At 57.5% G+C, this 19,922-nt stretch overlaps 1 protein-coding gene and 1 long non-coding RNA gene across 10 annotated transcripts in view; one reads left to right on the top strand and one right to left on the bottom strand.

Annotated features, from left to right (window-relative positions):
- Positions 1-19,922, bottom strand: part of R3HCC1L (R3H domain and coiled-coil containing 1 like) — a 52,618-nt gene that overhangs the window by 8,330 nt on the left and 24,366 nt on the right. For 8 of the 9 annotated variants that reach the window (XM_048857259.2, XM_075131136.1, XM_048857260.2 and 5 more), the window contains one exon: positions 15,842-17,970. In XM_048857259.2, coding sequence (XP_048713216.2) covers positions 15,842-17,956 — 2,115 coding nt within the window. In that variant the 5' untranslated portion in view covers positions 17,957-17,970. Of the gene's footprint in view, positions 1-6,336; positions 6,501-15,841; positions 17,971-19,922 lie in introns of those variants that run through there. The other variant, XM_075131137.1, reaches the window with a different exon arrangement.
- On the top strand, positions 313-2,499 carry LOC142072848 (uncharacterized). Its single transcript, XR_012669453.1, has 2 exons — positions 313-763; positions 1,124-2,499. It is a non-coding gene; the product is annotated as an uncharacterized LOC142072848 (long non-coding RNA).

The following is a 19,922-nucleotide window of genomic DNA, read 5'->3' as shown; positions in this document are numbered from 1 at the left end:
GTTCTTAATGTTTCCTCTGAATAGTGTGGGGGTGCCTCAGTTTCCCCTAGGCAGTTCTTAAGTATCTAGGTGGTGGGGTAAGGGTGTATGATCATTGCAGTGCCCTAGAGGGCATGTGTGTGCAGGAGTCTGGACACAGAGAATGGCCGACACCCTGTTTCCTGGCAACTGATGGCCTGGGCCTTCCCCCCTGCAAGGTGAGAGCTGAAGGGTTGGAGAACAAAGGAATCAGGTGACCTCCTGGCCCGGGAAAGGAACAAAGCCCAGAGGAGGAGGGGCTGGAGGGGTTTTTCACTTTGGGGCTGGCTGGGACATGGAGTGAAGTGCAGACGTGGTTGTCTGGCTCACTGCCCCCCAGAATGGACCCAGCTGAGGGGTCCCGTTCTCTGCACCTGCAAGCTCTGTTTTAGACCATGTTCCTGTCGTCTAATAAACCTTCTGTTTTACTGGCTGGCTGAGAGTCCCGTCTGACTGCGAAGTTGGGGTGCAGGACCCTCTGGCTTCCCCAGGAGCACCGCCTGAGCGGACTCGCTGTGGGAAGCGCACGGAGAGGCAGAGGATGCTGAATGCTCCGAGGTCAGACCCAGGAAGGTGGAAGCTGTGTGAGCTGTGTGTCCTGAAGACAGGCTGCTCACAGAAAGGCGACTACCCCAGAGTCCTGACTGACTTCATGGGGAGCAGTTCCAGAGCATCGCCCAGGAACTCCGTGACAACTGGTGGCAGCGGTGGGATCTACTGCACCCCGTGGATGGCGCTTCCTGCAGTAAGTGACTGGGGAGCAGTAACACGAAGGGGGATTGCCGAGGACCAGGCCTGCTGAAGGCTCAGAGAGGAGCGGTTTCGGGGGGCGGTTAACCCCTGGGAGTGTGTGACCAGCGAGAAGTACTGTGCAGTAATGGGGTCCCCCTGGGGACTGCAGTGAGCAGTCTCAGGGGCGGAGGAGTCTGCAGCTCGACCCTGGCAAAGAGGTGGTGACCTTGAGAAGGGCTGGCACACTAGGGGTTCTCCCTGGAAACCGTGGGGAGCTGAGAACACACGGGCCTGTGAGTCCACAACAACTTGGGAGGAGCGGAGTGATGGCCTGTCACCGTCTCCTTAAGAAGGACATTGTAACCCTGTGCAGAAAGAGAGGGTTGAGCGTTGGAAAGTTCACCAAAGCAGAGTTAATCGTGCAGCTGGAGGAGGATGATCGCTCTAAGGAACAGATTCCTGACCCCAACTGGGGCTATAGCAGGATCTGGGAGCAGCTGAAGCGGGAGCCAGGCATCGCCAAGACTCCTGTCCCCGACCAGACGAGGGTCTTCATGATCGGGTTCCCCATCGGGGGATCAAGACGGACGGGATTGCAGCTGAGTCTGAGAGAGCAAGAGGACCGTGGGAGACAGCGAGAGCCCGAGAAAGAGCTGCAGAAGCAGCAGCAGCATGAACTGGCGGTGGTGGGGCGGAGAGGCCTAGGGGACCTCCCCGGGGTGAGTGGGGATAGATCCCGGGGGGCCAGTTCCGCAGGGAACCTCGAGACTAAATTGCTGCCCCTGGTTAAGGAGGGGGGGGGTGTGGATGCCACCTCACTGCCTTTGAGCAGGCTGGCGATTTGAACCAAGGGGACCCTGCGGAAAAGCCCCGGTGTCTAGCTCCCTTGCTGGGTCCCAAGGCCATAGACTCCGTCAGCCAGGTGGTTGGGGATGTGGACAGGCTCCCACTCCTGACCCCAACCTATATGTCTGTGTGGAGTTTCCTGGGGCCAGGCCCCCCGGACCTCCAGTGGGAGTAGAAGGTGATGGTCAATGGGGAGACATTCTTGGGGTGGCCAAAGGGCATGGGCTGCATAAACCTTCCCACATGCGGCCTGCGAGTGCTATCGACCACCCCTGACCTAAGGGAGGGTGTGAAACTGGAAGGGCCTGGTGTAACTCCTACCAAGGAATGGGAGAGATGCTGGGGCATCCATGGGAACGTTGGTGGCTTCGAACTTCCCCAGGTCACCGGCTAAAGTGACCCCGCTCAGTTTGATCTCGAAGGGGGGAGAGATGTGACGAAGTGGGACTGTTCTTAATGTTTCCTCTGAATAGTGTGGGGGTGCCTCAGTTTCCCCTAGGCAGTTCTTAAGTATCTAGGTGGTGGGGTAAGGGTGTATGATCATTGCAGTGCCCTAGAGGGCATGTGTGTGCAGGAGTCTGGACACAGAGAATGGCCGACACCCTGTTTCCTGGCAACTGATGGCCTGGGCCTTCCCCCCTGCAAGGTGAGAGCTGAAGGGTTGGAGAACAAAGGAATCAGGTGACCTCCTGGCCCGGGAAAGGAACAAAGCCCAGAGGAGGAGGGGCTGGAGGGGGTTTTTCAGTTTGGGGCTGGCTGGGACATGGAGTGAAGTGCAGACGTGGTTGTCTGGCTCACTGCCCCCCAGAATGGACCCAGCTGAGGGGTCCCGTTCTCTGCACCTGCAAGCTCTGTTTTAGACCATGTTCCTGTCGTCTAATAAACCTTCTGTTTTACTGGCTGGCTGAGAGTCCCGTCTGACTGCGAAGTTGGGGTGCAGGACCCTCTGGCTTCCCCAGGAGCACCGCCTGAGCGGACTCGCTGTGGGAAGCGCACGGAGAGGCAGAGGATGCTGAATGCTCCGAGGTCAGACCCAGGAAGGTGGAAGCTGTGTGAGCTGTGTGTCCTGAAGACAGGCTGCTCACAGAAAGGCGACTACCCCAGAGTCCTGACTGACTTCATGGGGAGCAGTTCCAGAGCATCGCCCAGGAACTCCGTGACACAGCCGTAGCAGGACGCAGCGGGCTGCCAGGCTCGAGGCTGTAAACCCCAGGCAGCTCAGTCACTACGCAGTATTAATTCAGACCCTTTGCCAGTAAGGAGGGAGCGAGGGGGCTGGCGGAGAGGCTGGGTGCTGGCGGAAGGGACGGCTGAGTTGCGAAGCACGTGGGACACACTCCGGCTATCGGAGAGCGTGCCAGCAGCACTGTGGGGCCAGGCCAGCCCTGCGTTCACGAGGAGCGCTCTCAGGGCTCTCATCCAGCAGGCTGAGCCCCTCTGTTGCCCCGGCATCGGTGGGAATTGTGCTGCGTGGCTCAGGCAGGATCGGGCCCTGTGGAGATGCTCCAGGAAGCAGAGCACTCGGGTAACTCCGATGATCAGACACCATGGAGTGCAAACTGCTCCAGCTGCTTAGCCCCTGCCAGCCCTGACCTTCACGAACCACTGAGTGCAGGGGAGGGGGAAGAGGGATGACAGAGATGGGCTGCCAAGCAGCTGCTTCCAGGCCTAACGGCACAGGTCAGGGCAGCGCTCTGCGAGCTCTCCAGCCCAGGTGGCCAGACGCTGCCAGCTGCAGCCCTTCTGCCTCCAGGGCTGAACCTACCTGCTTGCTCCTGGCAATGCCTGCTGGGAATGCAGGAGGCCTACCCCACTGCAAGGGCTCCCTGCCCTGCTCCTTGGGCAGCTGCTCAGCTGCCCTTCCCCTGGCTCACCAGCTAGTGCCAGCCAGCGACACGGCACCAAGAGGGCAGGCTAGAGCCAGAGCTGCACCCCCAACCCAGGGCAGAGCTCAGCCGCCATCCATCCCCACATGGTGGGGCTTCAGGACACTAGCTGCTGGGCAAACCTGGCAGGTGAGCGCTATCAGGGGCATGGGTGGGGCTGCCCCGAGCAGGACTCCAGCCCCACACCCCCAGGGCGGCCTGTTCTCCACCGCGGTCCCACGGTGGGGGCTGAAAGAATTCCCAGGAGAGCCCAGTGGCATCGGGACCGCTGGGCCCACACACACCTTCAGCGTGTGCTCAGCCGGGAGCGAACGCTCACCACATCTCACAATAACCGACAGCAACAACCGCGGTTGAGAGGAGGTGCACAAGTCAGCCAGAGCTCCCGCAAATGTGGTGGCCTTCTGCTGGAGCCCAAGGCCTGTGGGAGATCATGCCAGGCACACAGGAGAAGTGCCTAGGAATCAATGGAGCAAAATGGGTGTGCCGGAAATTGGTGGACAAAACATCGAGGGGTGGGGTTATTTCACCCCTCACCCTCATTTTGGGTCCTCTGACAGAGCCCTGGGGGGGAAGGCTGGCTACTGCAATGCTGGCTGACAGAAAGAAAGGGAAGAAGCACGCTCCTCTATCGGGGCTGTCACGCCCACCCTTTCCTGGGACCCCATGGGGCCTCACAGGAGTCCTGACCAGCCAGGGCAAAGATAGGGACCCAGATGACATCACCAGCTCCTCTGGTTCCAGTTGTATCCCGACCATCGCCTGGGATGTGAGATTCAATCAGCCTCCGCTCCCCTGGCCCCAGGCCCTTTCCTTCCTACTGACCGCTATTCCTATCTACATGCCTCCAGCTTTCACCCAGACCACACCACACCACACGGTCCATTGTCTACAGCCAAGCTCTACGATACAACTGCATTTACTCCAAACCCTCAGACAGAGACAAACACCTACAAGATCTTTATCAAGCATTCTTACAACTACAATACCCACCTGGGGAAGTGAAGAAACAGATTGATAGAGCCAGAAGTCACCTACTACAGGACAGGCCCAACAAAGAAAATAACAGAACGCCACTAGCCTTCACCTTCAGCCCCCAACTAAAACCCCTCCAACGCATCATCAAGGATCTACAACCTATCCTGAAGGATGACCCAACACTCTCACAAACCTTGGGAGACAGGCCAGTCCTTGTCTACAGACAGCCCCCCAACCTGAAGCAAATACTCACCAGCAACCACACACCACACAACAGAACCACTAACCCAGGAACCTATCCTTGCAACAAAGCCCATTGCCAGCTGTGCCCACATATCTATTCAGGGGACATCATCACAGGGCCTAATAACATCAGCCACACTATCAGAGGCTCATTCACCTGCACATCTACCAATGTGATCTATGCCATCATGTGCCAGCAATGCCCCTCTGCCACATACATTGGTCAAACTGGGCAGTCTCTATGTAAAAGAATAAATGGACACAAATCAGATGTCAAGAATTATAACATTCATAAACCAGTCGGAGAACACTTCAATCTCTCTGGTCACGCGATTACAGACATGAAAGTTGCGATATTACAACAGAAAAACTTCAAAACCAGACTCCAGCGAGAAACTGCTGAATTGGAATTCATTTGCAAATTGGATACAGTTAACTTAGGCTTGAATAGAGACTGGGAGTGGCTAAGTTATTATGCAAGGTAACCTATTTCCCCTTGTTTTTTCCGCCGCCCGCCCCTCCTCAGACGTTCTTGTTAAACCCTGGATTTGTGCTGGAAATGGCCCACCTTGATTATCATACACATGAAGTGAGCTGTAGCTCACGAAAGCTTATGCTCAAATAAATTGGTTAGTCTCTAAGGTGCCACAAGTCCTCCTTCTCTTTTTCTTAATAAAATTGTCTGGCTGAGCTGGCCAAGACGCAGACAGTATTTTACAGCACTGCCCAGAAAGGCAGCTCCACGCAATGCCCAGAACAAGTTTGCCAGTCTCCGAGGGGCTGATAAGACCATGTGCTGGGCCTGCGTTTTTAGCACTGAGATTGCAAGTGACGTTAAGACCAGAGCTGCATTTTTCTCTCTTTGCAGTTTTCTTCCCCCTTGTGTGTGTCTGTCAGGAAACAGGATCAGACTGTAACAGCAGCAACAGCTCCAGCTAAACTCACTGCTCCCCCCCCCAAGCACAGCTGGACTTTAGGACATGAGGAAAATCTTCCTGTCAGGGTAGTTAAGCCCTGGAACAAACTACGCAGGCAGGGTGTGGAATCTCCATTGCTGGAGGTTTTTAAGAGCAGTTCGACACACACCTGTCAGGGATGGGCTAGACCAGGGCTTCTCAAACTTCATCGCACTGCGACTCCCTTCTGACAACAAAGCCTACTACACGACCCCAGGAGGTGGGACCGAAGTCTGAGTCTGCCCAAGTCCCACCACCCCGCGTGGAGTGGGGCAAAGCCTGAGCCTCACCATCCCCGTAACCTGAGCCCCACCGCTCAGGGCTGTGGGGCTCAGGCGTCAGCCCCAAGCCCCAGCAATTCTAAGCCAGCCCTGGCGACCCCATTAAAAGTGGGATTGCAACCCACTTTGGGGTCCTGACCCACAGTTTGAGAACTGCTGGGCTAGATAATACTGAGTCCTGCCTCAGTGCAGGGGGCTGGACTAGACAACCCAGTGAGGTCCCTTGCAGCCCTACACTTCTAGGATTACCATCTAGGAGACTGTCAGACAAGGGGATTTCCTTCCACAGACTCTCGGCAGCTGCAGGGGGAGGGAACAAGGGATGTTAATAAAAAGACAGCCTTACTTCATCCTCTACACTTCAAATGCTCCAATGTTTTCTCTTCTTTTCTGTACCTGTAACAAAAGGTTAAAGGCTGCTGAAGGGTGCGCGGGCCCTGGCGTTCGGCAGGCTGCATCTGTAACAGCAGGGTGCGGAAGGGTGCGCGGGCCCTGGCATTCGGCAGGCTGCATCTGTAACAGCAGGGTGCGGAAGGGTGCGCGGGCCATGGCTCTCGGCAGGCTGCATCTGTTAACAGCAGGGTGAGGAAGGGTGCGCGGGCCCTGGCTCTCGGCAGGCTGCATCTGTTAACAGCAGGGTGCGGAAGGGTGCGCGGGCCCTGGCTCTCGGCAGGCTGCATCTGTAACAGCAGGGTGCGGAAGGGTGCGCGGGCCCTGGCTCTTGGCAGGCTGCATCTGTAACAGCAGGGTGCGGAAGGGTGCGCGGGCCCTGGCTCTTGGCAGGCTGCATCTGTAACAGCAGGGTGCGGAAGGGTGTGCGGGCCATGGCGTTCGGCAGGCTGCATCTGTAACAGCAGGGTGCGGAAGGGTGCGCGGGCCATGGCGTTCGGCAGGCTGCATCTGTAACAGCAGGGTGCGGAAGGGTGCGCGGGCCATGGCGTTCGGCAGGCTGCATCTGTAACAGCAGGGTGCGGAAGGGTGCGCGGGCCATGGCTCTTGGCAGGCTGCATCTGTAACAGCAGGGTGCGGAAGGGTGTGCGGGCCATGGCGTTCGGCAGGCTGCATCTGTAACAGCAGGGTGCGGAAGGGTGCGCGGGCCCTGGCTCTTGGCAGGCTGCATCTGTAACAGCAGGGTGCGGAAGGGTGCGCGGGCCATGGCTCTCGGCAGGCTGCATCTGTAACAGCAGGGTGCGGAAGGGTGCGCGGGCCCTGGCTCTCGGCAGGCTGCATCTGTAACAGCAGGGTGCGGAAGGGTGCGCGGGCCCTGGCTCTCGGCAGGCTGCATCTGTAACAGCAGGGTGCGGAAGGGTGTGCTGGAGCAGCACCGCGGAAGTTTGCTGTTCTTCCACGAGGTGAAAAGCTCCCACGCCAGCGGTCCCCACTGGGAGAAGACATCGTCGAGAACTGAAAGGTGAATCTCCCATTTGCAGAAAACTGTCTGCACAGGCAGCCCACAGTTTTGCACCCCAGTAAACATGCTGCTGGTACGGCTATGCGATGGCTGATGCACCAGTTCCAGAGGACAACTACCTCTATGCACCCCCAGGCACGTTTATATAAAATACCAGTCTGTCGTCTGACATTGCTGAACTCGATGAGAGGGAGGAAGGTGTCGCAGGCTCCATGGACCACCCGCAGTTCAAGTAAATGGATGCATTCCCTGGATCCTGTACGGTTGAGATGCCACAATTGTCCGTGTGAACAGCCCAACCCAAGAGGCAGGTGTCGGTAACAACGGTTGTCTTGGGAGTTGGGGTGAGGAAAGGAATTCCAGCTGAATCCACCAGACGACCGTCTAACACCTGCCTTGCCGTGTTTCTTGCCTTCTCCGTGGAGTGCATGAAGAGAAGCCAGGCTTGTAGGCAGCAAAGATGAAGGCCAGTGAACAGCATCACGTGTGTGCATCAGGCCACGTGGCCAAGGCGGAGAAGGCGAGTTCTGACTGATGTCCTGAGGGATGGTCACCTGATGCGGAGACCCTGAACTGGCGGAAGGTGGAAGAGAAGACCTTTCTCCCTAGAAGGCCGAGTAGCTTGTGTCCCTTCTCAGAGGGAGTAGCCTTTGGGTGCCATTGCTTGGACCACTCTGTAGACACCAAAGAGCTAAGTGGGGGGCGACCAACAAAAACTCCCCCTTGGGCAGAGCAAAGCAGAGCTCCTCAGCCCTCGTAGGGGTGGGAGCGAAGAAACCGGAGTGTGCCCACAATGGCCAAGGCCACGCCACTGGGAGTGGAAGGCTGCAGAATGCCTAGTTAGCTGTCCTGGGGCTCCTGGGCTTCCTCTGGCTCAACCTGTAGCTCTGCAGCCCCCGAGCACGAGCTCTGGGCATTGCGTCCGGCCGAGTCAGAGCGATGGAGTAACCAGCTCCTCCAGGGAGGACGACGAGATGGCTGGCTCCCCGCCGAATATGCTGACGAGGCCAGTTCTGGGTGGCCAGGTGTAACGATGCTGGTTCTGGCGGGACCCAACAGGAGAGTGCCAATTCAGGACAAATTGCTTAGAGCAGGGCAGTTACAGCCCAAGGCTGGGGTTTCTCCATCTCTAAGGCAAACCAAACCAGCCAGCCAGAGAGGACTTTGGTTTTACCCCACTGGCTAACCACAAGTCACACAAGCAATCCCCTTAGACACTCCAGTTTCCCAGTATCTCCACCAGTGCCACTCATTATGGGGACAGATGGTTATGAAAACCAATACCCCAGTAAAAGAAAAAAGGTTCTCTCGATCCCAAAGGACCAAGCCCCAGACCCAGGTCAATATACAAATCAGATCTTACCCAATCACGCTGTTGCCAATCCTTTAGAATCTAAAATCTAAAGGTTTATTCATAAAAGGAAATAAATATAGATGAGAGCTAGAAGTGGTTAAATGGAATCAATGACACACAGTAACGACAAAGTTCTTGGTTCAGGCTTTTAGCAGCGATGGAATAAGCTGCAGGTTCAAATCAAGTCTCTGGAGAACATCCCCAGCTGGGGTGGGTCCTTCAGTCCTTGGTTCAAAACTTCAGGGTAGAAAAGTCCCTCCAGAGCTCAGAAGCAGGACTGAAGACAAGATGGAGGAGCTGCAGCAGGTTTTTATAGTCTCTTGCCATGTGGTCTCTGCTTTCTTTGTCCCAAAGACAAGCTGTCCATCCCATGGCCTGAAAAAACCTCAGAGTTCTGTCCATAGGCAGGTCCCTGCATGCCTTGCTGAGTCACAAGGGGTGTCTGCCTTCTCTCAATGGGTCAGTTGTGTAGCTGATGGTCCTTAATGAGCCATCAAGCAGGCTAGGGAGAGCTGACACCAACTTATCTGGGGTGTCACCCAAAAGCATATGTGTCAGAGTCCCCGGGCAATGCTCTGGAACTGCTCCCTATGAAGCCAGGCAGGACTCTGGGGAAGTCTCCTTTCTGGGAGCAGCCTGTCTGCAGGACACACAGCTCACACAGCTTCCACCATCCTGGGTCTGACCTTGGAGCATTCAGCATCCTCTGCCCCTCCGTGCGCTTCCCACGGCCAGTCCGCTCAGGCGGGGTCCTGGGGAAGCCAGAGGGTCCTGTCCCCCAACTCCGCAGTCAGACAGGACTCTCAGCCAGTCAGTAAAACAGAAGGCTTATTAGACGGCAGGAACATGGTCTAACACAGAGCTTGTAGGTGCAGAGAACAGGACCCCTCAGCTGGGTCCGTTTTGGGGGGAAGTGAGCCAGACAACCACGTCTGCCCTTCACTCCATGTCCCCAGCCAGACCCAAAACCGAAACTCTCTCCAGCCCCTCCTCCGCTGGGCTTTGTCCCTTTCCCGGGCCAGGAGGGCACCGGATCCCTTTGTTCTCCAGCCCTTTAGCTCTCACCTTGCAGGGGTGAAGGGCCCAGGCCATCAGTTGCCAGGAAACAGGGTGTCAGCCATTCTCTGTGTCCAGTCCCCTGCACACACCTGCCCTCTAGGGCTCTGCAATGATCATATACCCTTATCCCACCACCTAGATACTTAAGAACTGCATAGGGGAAACTGAGGCACCCCCACACTATTCAGAGGAAACATTAAGAACAGTCCCACTTCGTCAAAGCATAGCACAAGTTTGAACTACAGACAGTACAGAGCCAATATTCATAACTTCAACTACAAAAATGATACACACATATAGACAGCATAATCATAACCAGCAAACCATAACCTTGTCTTAGACACCTCATTTGACCCCCTTTATATAAGATTTGGTGCCACTACAGGACCTTGGTTGCAATGATGATCTATACGATCCCAGATTATGTCAACAACATCACACCTGTTTACCTGGACAGAAGACAATGGACAGAGGCGGGGCTTGGGGCCGGTGACATCAGATGCCCAGCTAGGAAGCAGGGGGGCTCTGGGCTGGAGGGAGGGAGAGAGGGAGCAGGCAGAGCCCACCTGGATGCAGGGGAGACTTGAATGTGCTGTGCTGAGGGAGGCCAGGCCTGAGATCATGCGAGTTACCCGTGTTGTGTTCAATGCTCAATAAACCTCCTGTTTTATGCTGGCTGAGAGTCACTCCTGTCTAGAGAACAGGGTTGCATCGTCCCCTTCGGGGGGTGAAGGCCCCGTGGGTCCAGAGCAAGTGGACTCCCTGAGGGGCCCATGGCGAGAGAAAGGCGTGCTAAGGCTCAGAGAGGTGTGGCTCCAGGAGGTGGAGGGGCTTAACCCCGACAGAGACTGGACCCCTGGGAGAAGGGCTGTCTCACTGAAAGGGGCACCCCGTCATGGACCACACGGGGCCAAGAGTGGGCACGATCGGTGAGTCCGTGACAACATGGTAACAGAGGATGGTTCGCGGATCATAGAATCATAGAATCATAGAATATAAGGGTTGGAAGGGACCCCAGAAGGTCATCTAGTCCAACCCCCTGCTCGAAGCAGGACCAATTCCCAGTTAAATCATCCCAGCCAGGGCTTTGTCAAGCCTGACCTTAAAAACCTCTAAGGAAGGAGATTCTACCACCTCCCTAGGTAACGCATTCCAGTGTTTCACCACCCTCTTAGTGAAAAAGTTTTTCCTAATATCCAATCTAAACCAGGGATGCCCCCTGTAGACGGTGGCCTGCAAGTGCAGGTGCTTGGCAGCGAGTGGCTGCCAGCGAAAGAATGAGGGTATTGAAAGGAACCAGCCTGGAAATGGTCTATAACCAGCTCCATAAGAGCAACCTGGCACATCTCTGCAGGGAGAGAGGGCTGAGCATCAGGAGGCTCACTAAGAAGTAGCTAAAAGAAAAGGAGTACTTGTGGCACCTTAGAGACTAACCAATTTATTTGAGCATGAGCTTTCGTGAGCTACAGCTCACGAAAGCTCATGCTCAAATAAATTGGTTAGTCTCTAAGGTGCCACAAGTACTCCTTTTCTTTTTGCGAATACAGACTAACACGGCTGTTCCTCTGAAACCTAAGAAGTAGCTGATTGCTCAGCTTATAGAGAATGACGAGTCTGAGGAACAGGCTTCAGACCCCAGGGGGGCACCATCTTTTATGCCCTTGGTTTGGAGCATGAGGAGAGCTGAGGGTGGTGAAGCGCTGGAATGCGTTACCTAGGGAGGTGGTGGAATCTCCTTCCTTAGAGGTTTTTAAGGTCAGGCTTGACAAAGCCCTGGCTGGGATGATTTAGTTGGGGTTGGCCCTGCTTTGAGCAGGGGGTTGGACTAGACGACCTTCTGAGGTCCCTTCCAACCCTGATCTTCTATGTGCGGCCAACAGATATGGCTTGCAAAAAATTCCAGACTCAGGTGCATGGTGCACATGCCTACCCCATGCGTGCAACACAGCTAGGGGCCGTACCTTGAAGAATGAATTTTTGAGAGCCCAGAAAACTGATGAAGTTAGCGCTGCCCTGAGAAGTTGTGCTGGAAATCTGGGGGCAGACACGTGTGTGTCTTGCATAAAAAAGAAAAAGGCTGAATCATCACTGTAAATAGGATGGAACCTTAACGACATCTTAGCCACAACATCCACACTCCTCACTGCACAGCCGCCCCTCTCCCGCAGGCAAAGGGGCCTGATAACAAAGGAAGCCCAGGTGTCCCCACTAACAGGCTCTTCAGCAAAGCATGAGGGGCTTCCAAATCTTTAAGGTGCTCTATTTCCATCCTGCCCTGCAACGCCACCTCCGCATGGCTTGGGGAAACCCCAGAGTCCCTGCAAACGCTGCCCAGCCGCTCTCAGGGACGTCCCAGCACAGGGCATTGTGGGATGCCATCCTGGGACCAAGGGGGGAACGTTTGCAGAAAAGGCTAAACCCACATTGCTGTGCTGACTGCCCCCGCGGACAATGGGAACGCAGAGAGCAGCACACCCAGGTCCCCACTGGTCCATCTCCACAGGGCTGCAGCTAACGGCTCTGCCAGAGACCCTCCCTGCTGCTCCGCAGCCACCCAGCAACCCTGGACCAAGCCACAGAGATTTTGACTCCAGCAACCCGGGGACAGTTTCATCTCCCCCGCACCCCAGACCCACACAGTACCTGTGCACCCTCACATTACAGCGACACCTCCCCCAGCCCCACCCAGACACATCCGCCCCCGCCACACACAACCTACCTCCCACCCACCCACAGGCCTGACTGCTGGGGTGAGCACAACCCTCAGGAGACAGCGCACTGCAAGCTCTGTACTCACGGCTGCTGGCGCTTTGCCCTGGCCGGCCGTCCCTCCCCCGAGCCCACACCCTCCAGGTGCTGATTTAGCTGTCGGCCGGGCAGTGATTCTGCACTGGTAGCAGCACAGGCTGACTCCTGCCTGCGACGAGCCCCATCGCCCACTGGTTACATTTTCAAACAAGCACCTCTGTGTTTCTCCCAAGCTGCCCCTTGCTTGGGAGGGGCTCCCTGTGCATGTCCACAAAGCCTCTCACAACCCTCCTTTGCCATGAAGCCTACAAAATACTTAACAAGGATAGGGCGTGCTGAATGCCCCGCCCAATCCTGTCTCATTGCTCCCTGGACGCCCTCACCTGTCTGTCTCCAGCTGCTGACTTGTATCATACTCGACTGGATGCTTGCCGGGGAAGGCACCATCTTTGTTCTGTCTGTGCAGCGCCTAGCAGAGCAGGGTCCCAGTCTGTGGCCGGGCTCCTAGGCACTACACTAATGTAGATGAATAATAATCAGAATATTGCTAGGAAGGTGCTCGGACTGGGATAGCGTAGTTTGTATATTGATGGGAATCCACTTCAGATACCAGCACCCTTACAACAGGGTAACCAAACCCACAACAGGGGCCTGCATGGCTCTAACTGGACTGGCCGCAGGCTGATAAAGGCCAAGCGACATGACCACTGTGTGCACCCCTGCCCGTACACGCAGGCAGATTATTTTCTGATTTCTAAGTTTGTTCTTTATTTTAAACAGCAGAAGGAAGTTCCAGATGCTTCCCGTTACCATGCAGCAGCAATGCCAGGGTGGCAGAGCTAGGGAATGCAGAGGTTAAGATGAACTCTTGCTTCACCTTAACTCCGCCCCTTGCACAAACACACTGCAATGCAGTCTCTGGTTCCGGTGGGCACACAGTCCTGCATCTGTGTCACCCCCACTCATGGTACATCAGGCAGACATCAGGTGTGCTGCAATTCACAGATGTCTGTTTCTTCAGCAGCACCAAGGTCTTTCCTAGCCCAGATTAGATTCTCTTCTCTGTATAAAATGGCCAGAACAAGTTCCATGGAGACATGAACAGTGGCGTAAGTGGCTGTCACGGAGTCCCCGGGCGAAGCTCTGGAACTGCACCCTGCGAAGCCAGTCAGGACTCTGGGGAAGTCTCCTCTCTGGGAGCAGCCTGTCTGCAGGACACACAGCTCACACAGCTTCCACCTTCCTGGGTGTGACCTCGGAGCCTTCAGCGTCCTCTGCCCCTCCGTGCGCTTCCCACAGCGACTCCGCCCAGGCTTCCTGGGGAAGCCAGAGGGTCCTGCCCCACAACTCCGCATTCAGACGGGACTCTCAGCCAGCCAGTAAAACAGAGGTTTATTAGACGACAGCAACATGGTCTAAAACAGAGCTTGTAGGTGCAGAGAACAGGACCCCTCAGCTGGGTCCATTTTGGGGAGCAGTGAGCCAGACAACCACGTCTGCCCTTCACTCCATGTCTCAGCCAGCCCCAAACTGAAACTCCCTCCAGCCCCTCCTCTTCTGGGCTTTGTCCCTTTCCCGGGCCAGGAGGGCACCGGATTCCTTTGTTCTCCAACCCTTTAGCTCTCACCTTGCAGGGGGGGAGGGCCCAGGCCATCAGTTGCCAGGAAACAGGGTGTCGGCCATTCTCTGTGTCCAGACCCCTGCACACACCTGCCCTCTAGAGCTCTGCAGTGATCATACACCCTTCCCCCACCCCCTAGATACTTAAGAACTGCCTATGGGAAACTGAGGCACCCCCACACTATTCAGAGGAACCATTAAGAACAGTCCCGCTTCGTCACAGTGGCAAAGCAGCGGGACTTGCTCTGGGGACAAACCAAGGGGCCAATGGGGCTCTGGCAAGACCAGCAACTAAGAGCAGAGTGTAAGGAAGCAAGGGTGACAGCTACACATGCTTGTGAACATCCCCCACCAGTGCGGGCAAGTTACACGTGGCTGAAAAGCCACCCCGCAGCACGTGAGTTCCACTGACCCCAGACGTTTAGCTTGTATCCCCATTCCCAACCCCCTGAATTTAGCCCACATCTTTGGGAGGAGTCACAAGTGCCTCCCTCAGGGCTGGGGCTGGCCCGCCAAGCACTGCAGTCCTGAGAGGGGTTTTACTTCAGCACAGATACGCACATGAATTAAACTGTGTTAAATCTGAAACTGCTTCCCACCGATGCTCTCTGCGGAGCTGTAACAGCTGATGTTATCCCACGGTTTGGAGGGTTTATTAGCTAACCCCTCGGTAATGAAGCTGTTTAGTTAATTTCAGCTCTTCATAGACACTAGAATGACACACTCAGACGGTACTTGGGAACCAGGCTGGACATTCATTTGAACAAGATTAGGCCTGTTTGTTACTTTACGGACATTAATGTCATTCTGCAGATTACTGGTTTCAAACTATCGCTTGAAAATGTAATAATGGATTTCCAGCTTCACAGCGAAAGCTGAACTTTCCTCCTCAGTCAACAGGAAAACTGCTTCCTAGTGCTAACCAGCTCATTGCAGTAAATTTAGCCCTGTGCTTGCGGGAAGATATGGTAATGAACCACAACTGATTAAGAAGCTGTCGTTTCCCTGAAACTTCACGGTGCTCTTTCAGTGGGAAGCCATGTGTCTCAGCCTGTTTCTTTCTTACAAGTCTGTGTCACGAGGGCGCAGGTGCAGCACGTGGCCTTTTCCGGGCACACTGTAGGTACTATAACTGAAAAGCATTTCCCTCCCTTCCCCCACACTCAGGGTGACCCAAGGACGGCCAGTTGGGCCCATCTCCCAGTGACCAGGCCCAGACACTGCAGAGGCAGGTTTCTCTCCAGCCTCTGGCAGGGAGTGGGTGGCTCTGGCCCTGCATCAGACAGGTTTGGGCCCTTCCATTTTCCCCTGTAACTCTGGATGTTCTCCTCAGCCACAAGAACATCGAACCCTTTCCTGATCCCCCAGCCACTCGTGCCGGCAGTGAAGCCAGCGGCCGTGCGTTCCACAGGCTAGCTACACCCTGCCTAGCGAAGTGCTGATCCATCGGGGTGACCTTTATCACCACCACGCACGAGGACAAGGCCACAGGTGCACAGGGGCTGCAGGGAACAGGGCTCACAGCATGGTCTATGGTACCATCTGAGGCCTGGGCTGGGGTACAGACCGCTCCTGCAGCACCAAAGCAGCCTGACCGGACGCGTCAGGAGCTGTTCCCCACCCCATACACCCAAGCACGGGCAGTGAGGGCAGCTGGCGGGTGGGGTCAGCCCCTTTGGCCTGGCCTGAGCCTAGCCGACAGAACATACCTCTTCCAGCAGGCGCTGGTCCAGGCAGTCTCCATCGGCGTTAAACAGCGAGTCCCAGCTCCCCTCTGCCGCAGCACTGCTGTCGCTCCGGGCTCCGGCACTGGACTGCTCAGGCCCTTCGGTGTTGCTGTCCCAGCAGGACATGCCGCCTTCGATCACACCACCATCATCCTCCCTTTCCGTCCCAGGCTCTCCATCAGCTCGCAAGCCATGTAATGGCCTCGCCACCCCGCCTGGACAGTCCAGCTCCTCAGCCAGGCTCCCTGCCGAGCAGCTGCCCGGGATCTCCGGAGACCGGCTGTGCTCCCTGCTCCCATGAGCTGGCGAGTGCTCGGTGTCCCCCAGTGCACTGGGGCTTGAGCCGCAGGGCATCTCCTCCCCACACAGCGGTACGCTGCCTCTGGCCTTGTCCACACGCTCCGGGAGGGCCCCAGCGCCAGAGTCTGTCCTATGGGCTCTGCTGTGCGCTCTCGCCCTGGCACGCTCAGGCATGCCTCCTTCCTGCCCACACCCCTGCTCTGGACAGACAGCAGTGCTCCTCCCCTCGCTGTCAGACACGCTGCCTGCCCTCCCGCACGGCTGATCTGCGGCACCCTCCCCTGTAAGCTCGCACGCGCTTCCTGCGCTCTCCCCGCTTGAATCTGCGGCACTCTCCCCTGTAAGCTCGCACGCGCTTCCTGCGCTCTCCCCACTCTGATCTGTGGCACTCTCCCCTGTAAGCTCGGCCACGTTTCCTGCGCCCTCCCCATTCTGATCTGTGGCACCCTCCCCTCTGAGCTCGCACATGCTTCCTGCACTCTCCCCGCTTGAATCTGCGGCACTTTCCCCTGTAAGCTCGCACATGCTTCCTGCGCTCTCCCCACTCTGATCTGTGGCACCCTCCCCTCTGAGCTCACACATGCTTCCTGCACTCTCCCCGCTTGAATCTGCGGCACTCTCCCCTGTAAGCTCGGCCACGTTTCCTGCGCTCTCCCCGCTCGGATCTGTGGCACCCTCCCCTGTAAGCTTGCATGCGTTTCCTGCGCTCTCCCGGCTTGGATCTGCGGCACACTCCCCGCTCGGATCTGTGACACCCTCCCCTGTAAGCTCGCACGCGCTTCCTGCGCTCTCCCCACTCTGATCTGTGGCACCCTCCCCTGTAAGCTCGGCCACGTTTCCTGTGCCCTCACCACTCTGATCTGCGGCACCCTCCCCTGTAAGCTCGGCCACGTTTCCTGCGCCCTCCCCACTCTGATCTGCGGCACCCTCCCCTCTGAGCTCGCACGCGTTTCCTGCGCTCTCCGAGCTCGGATCTGCGGCACCCTCCCCTCTGAGCTCGCACGCGCTTCCTGCGCTCTCCCCGCTCGGAGCTGGGATGCTCTTGCCTGCACATTCAGATGCGCCACCTGTGCTCCCCGCTGCCTGCTCTGATATTTCATCACTGCTCTCATTCCTAGGCTGAGAGGAAGGGCCTAGCCGGGCCAGTGAACCCCCAAGCCTCTGCTCCTGCGCCTGCTCCTCCCCTCCACGCGGTGGCACGAGCAGGGGACTAGATGTTTCCACCAACAGACGGGAACAAGGTCCAGTACCTGTCCTTGAATCCCAGCACCTTGGGCTTAGCTCCCTGAGCCCTGGCTGGCTGGGCACCTGCTCCTCACTGCCCCCTGGCCGAGCGGGAGCCTGATCCAGGCGGGGCTCCTGAGCGCTGGGCTGTTCACTGTGGAGGTTTGTTTCCAGCCGCACACACGGCTGCTCCTCTGGGGCCAGATGGTTTTGGTGGCGTGTGCGACGCTGATCCCAGCCCTCAGCAGAGGCTCCTTGGGACTGCCCTGGGGTGCTGCCCCGTTTCCTGTCCCCCAGGGGTACACGCTTCCTTGTTTTCCCCTCCGACCTCCTCCCCTCTCTGGCCACGGGCTCATGGGCTCCAGTGCTGGGGCTCTGCCTCTCGCAGCTGCCTTTGGCACCCTCCTTCTGCAGCACACGGCGGTTTTCCTCCTCCCTCCGGCTCCCCATGGTCCATGCACCACTGGCAGGGCCTGCTCCTTGGGCTGTCATCTCCCGTCGCGCTTTGGGCACGTAGAGGGCCATGTCAGGCTTCCTGGGCCGGACCCGGCTCTTCTCCCCCTCCTGCTGCATGGTGCCACCTCCACCTGCCAGGGAGAGAAAGCATTAAATCATTCCCAAGGCAGCAATGCTACGGGACCCCCGGGCCGAGCCGACGGGACCCCCCGGGCCGAGCCGCACAGGCTGTTGGGGGGCCTGGGACAAAATCCGAAACTAAGGCCCCCTCCCTTCCAACCCATTGCCATGGAGACCAAAGGGGCCCTGGGGAGGGGGCTGGAGAGACAGCCTGCCCTGCACTCGCCCTGCAGCAGCAGCTCCTGTCCCAGGGGCATGGCCCTGCCGCCCGTCCCTCACCATGGGGCTGGCCAGGCTGAATTGGAGTGAGTTGCACTGCAACCCTACAAGCCAGGTCTCTACACTGCTCACTCTAACCCCAGGGGCTCCAGGGCCTCCGACAAACTATCCCTCCCCTCCCAGGCAGCCCGGCCCACAGGATCCAGTGGGGCAGCCCCATAGCTAGGTCCTGCTGCTGAGCTTGCAGCAAGAGCAAGCCAGTTACAGCCCCGCAGACAGGACCGTGCCCCAAGGGGCATAACCACGCAAAAGATCCTCTGTCCTGGAGGACAGCAGCTCGCTGGGCCTTTCCGGCCACAGCCCTGCTCCCTGCCTGCCCTCGCTGCACGGCACCAGCACCAAGGCTCCCTCCTGCGCTACGTTACCCCCACTTCTCCTCCGGCCTCCAACCGCTCTACCGCCTTGAGCGATCTCAGAGCCTCCAGCGTACAAAGGGGTGGGGGGGTCCCTACAGCTGTAAGCTCCTCTGCGCGCGAGAGCGTGAGCGTGTGTGCACCCACGCCCGCAGAGCCCACCACGAGGCCGTGTGCACCCAAGCCCGCAGAGTCTCTATCTCAACTGGGGTTTCTGGATGCCACTGAAATACACCAAGCCACCACTGCAGTTCTGGCCAGCCTGGCTGCACAGGACACTCCAGTGGAGAAGGCCCCAGTGCTTAATTTGCACCAAGCCACCACTGCAGTTCTGGCCAGCCTGGCTGCACAGGACACTCCAGTGGAGAAGACCCCAGTGCTTAATTTGCACCAAGCCACCACTGCAGTTCTGGCCAGCCTGGCTGCACAGGACACTCCAGTGGAGAAGGCCCCAGTGCTTAATTTGTGACAGGGCTTGCCAGGGGAGAGCCCCGGTGTCTCCGGGCCGTGGCAGGGCCAGGCCCTGGCCCCTCTGGGCTTTGCCACCTCAGTTATAAAGTAAACAAATGGCCTGAGCCCCGGCCCCTCCTTCATGACACTTGACGCCCTGGATCACCCAGCACGGTGCCCAGGCCAGTGTCCGTAGGGGACACAGCACACAGTGCCAAACACTCACCCCAGTGCTAAGGTGACTCTGACCTCAGGAAAGGAGGGACCATGGTGCCCCAAGCAAGGCTAGTTAATACATCCACCCACCCCGCCTCCAGTAAACACAGACCGGCTACGACATACTGCCCCACAGGGAACACGACACTGCGCCAAGATGGGGCCAGCCCCCCAGTGAGCCCTTCCCAGCCCAGCTCCCGACTCGGTAACACCACAGCCTGCAGCTCACTGCAACAGCCAACACGAAACCCTGCAGGCGGATTTCCGAGGGGCTCAGAGCCACCGGCCCTGCCGCTCAGCACTTCGCACTGTCAGTCCTCTACTTTCCTGAAGGTTTCTAAGCAGCGGAACGTGGCCTCCATCACTGCCCGGGCCTGCGTGCGCAGAGCCACCCGCAGACAATCAGTACCGAGCTCTGCCGGGGCAGCTCTGCCTGCAGAACGGGCTCATGAGGGGCCGGGCACGCAGCCGCGCCCAAACAGCGAAAGAAGAATGGCGTGCGGGGCTCCCCGCAGCCTGGGCCAGCTGGGTTACAGGTCTGCGCCTGGAGAGCCACCGTAAGACAATCATAAGAACATAAAAACAGCCACATTGGGTCAGCCCAAAGGTCCACCTCGCCCAAGATCCTGTTTTCCGACAGTGGCCAATGCCAGATGCCCCAGAGG

This window comes from Caretta caretta, chromosome 7 (genome assembly GCF_965140235.1).
Source record: "Caretta caretta isolate rCarCar2 chromosome 7, rCarCar1.hap1, whole genome shotgun sequence".
Classification (NCBI taxonomy): Eukaryota; Metazoa; Chordata; order Testudines; family Cheloniidae; genus Caretta; species Caretta caretta.
This window is presented reverse-complemented; position numbering and strand designations above follow the sequence as displayed.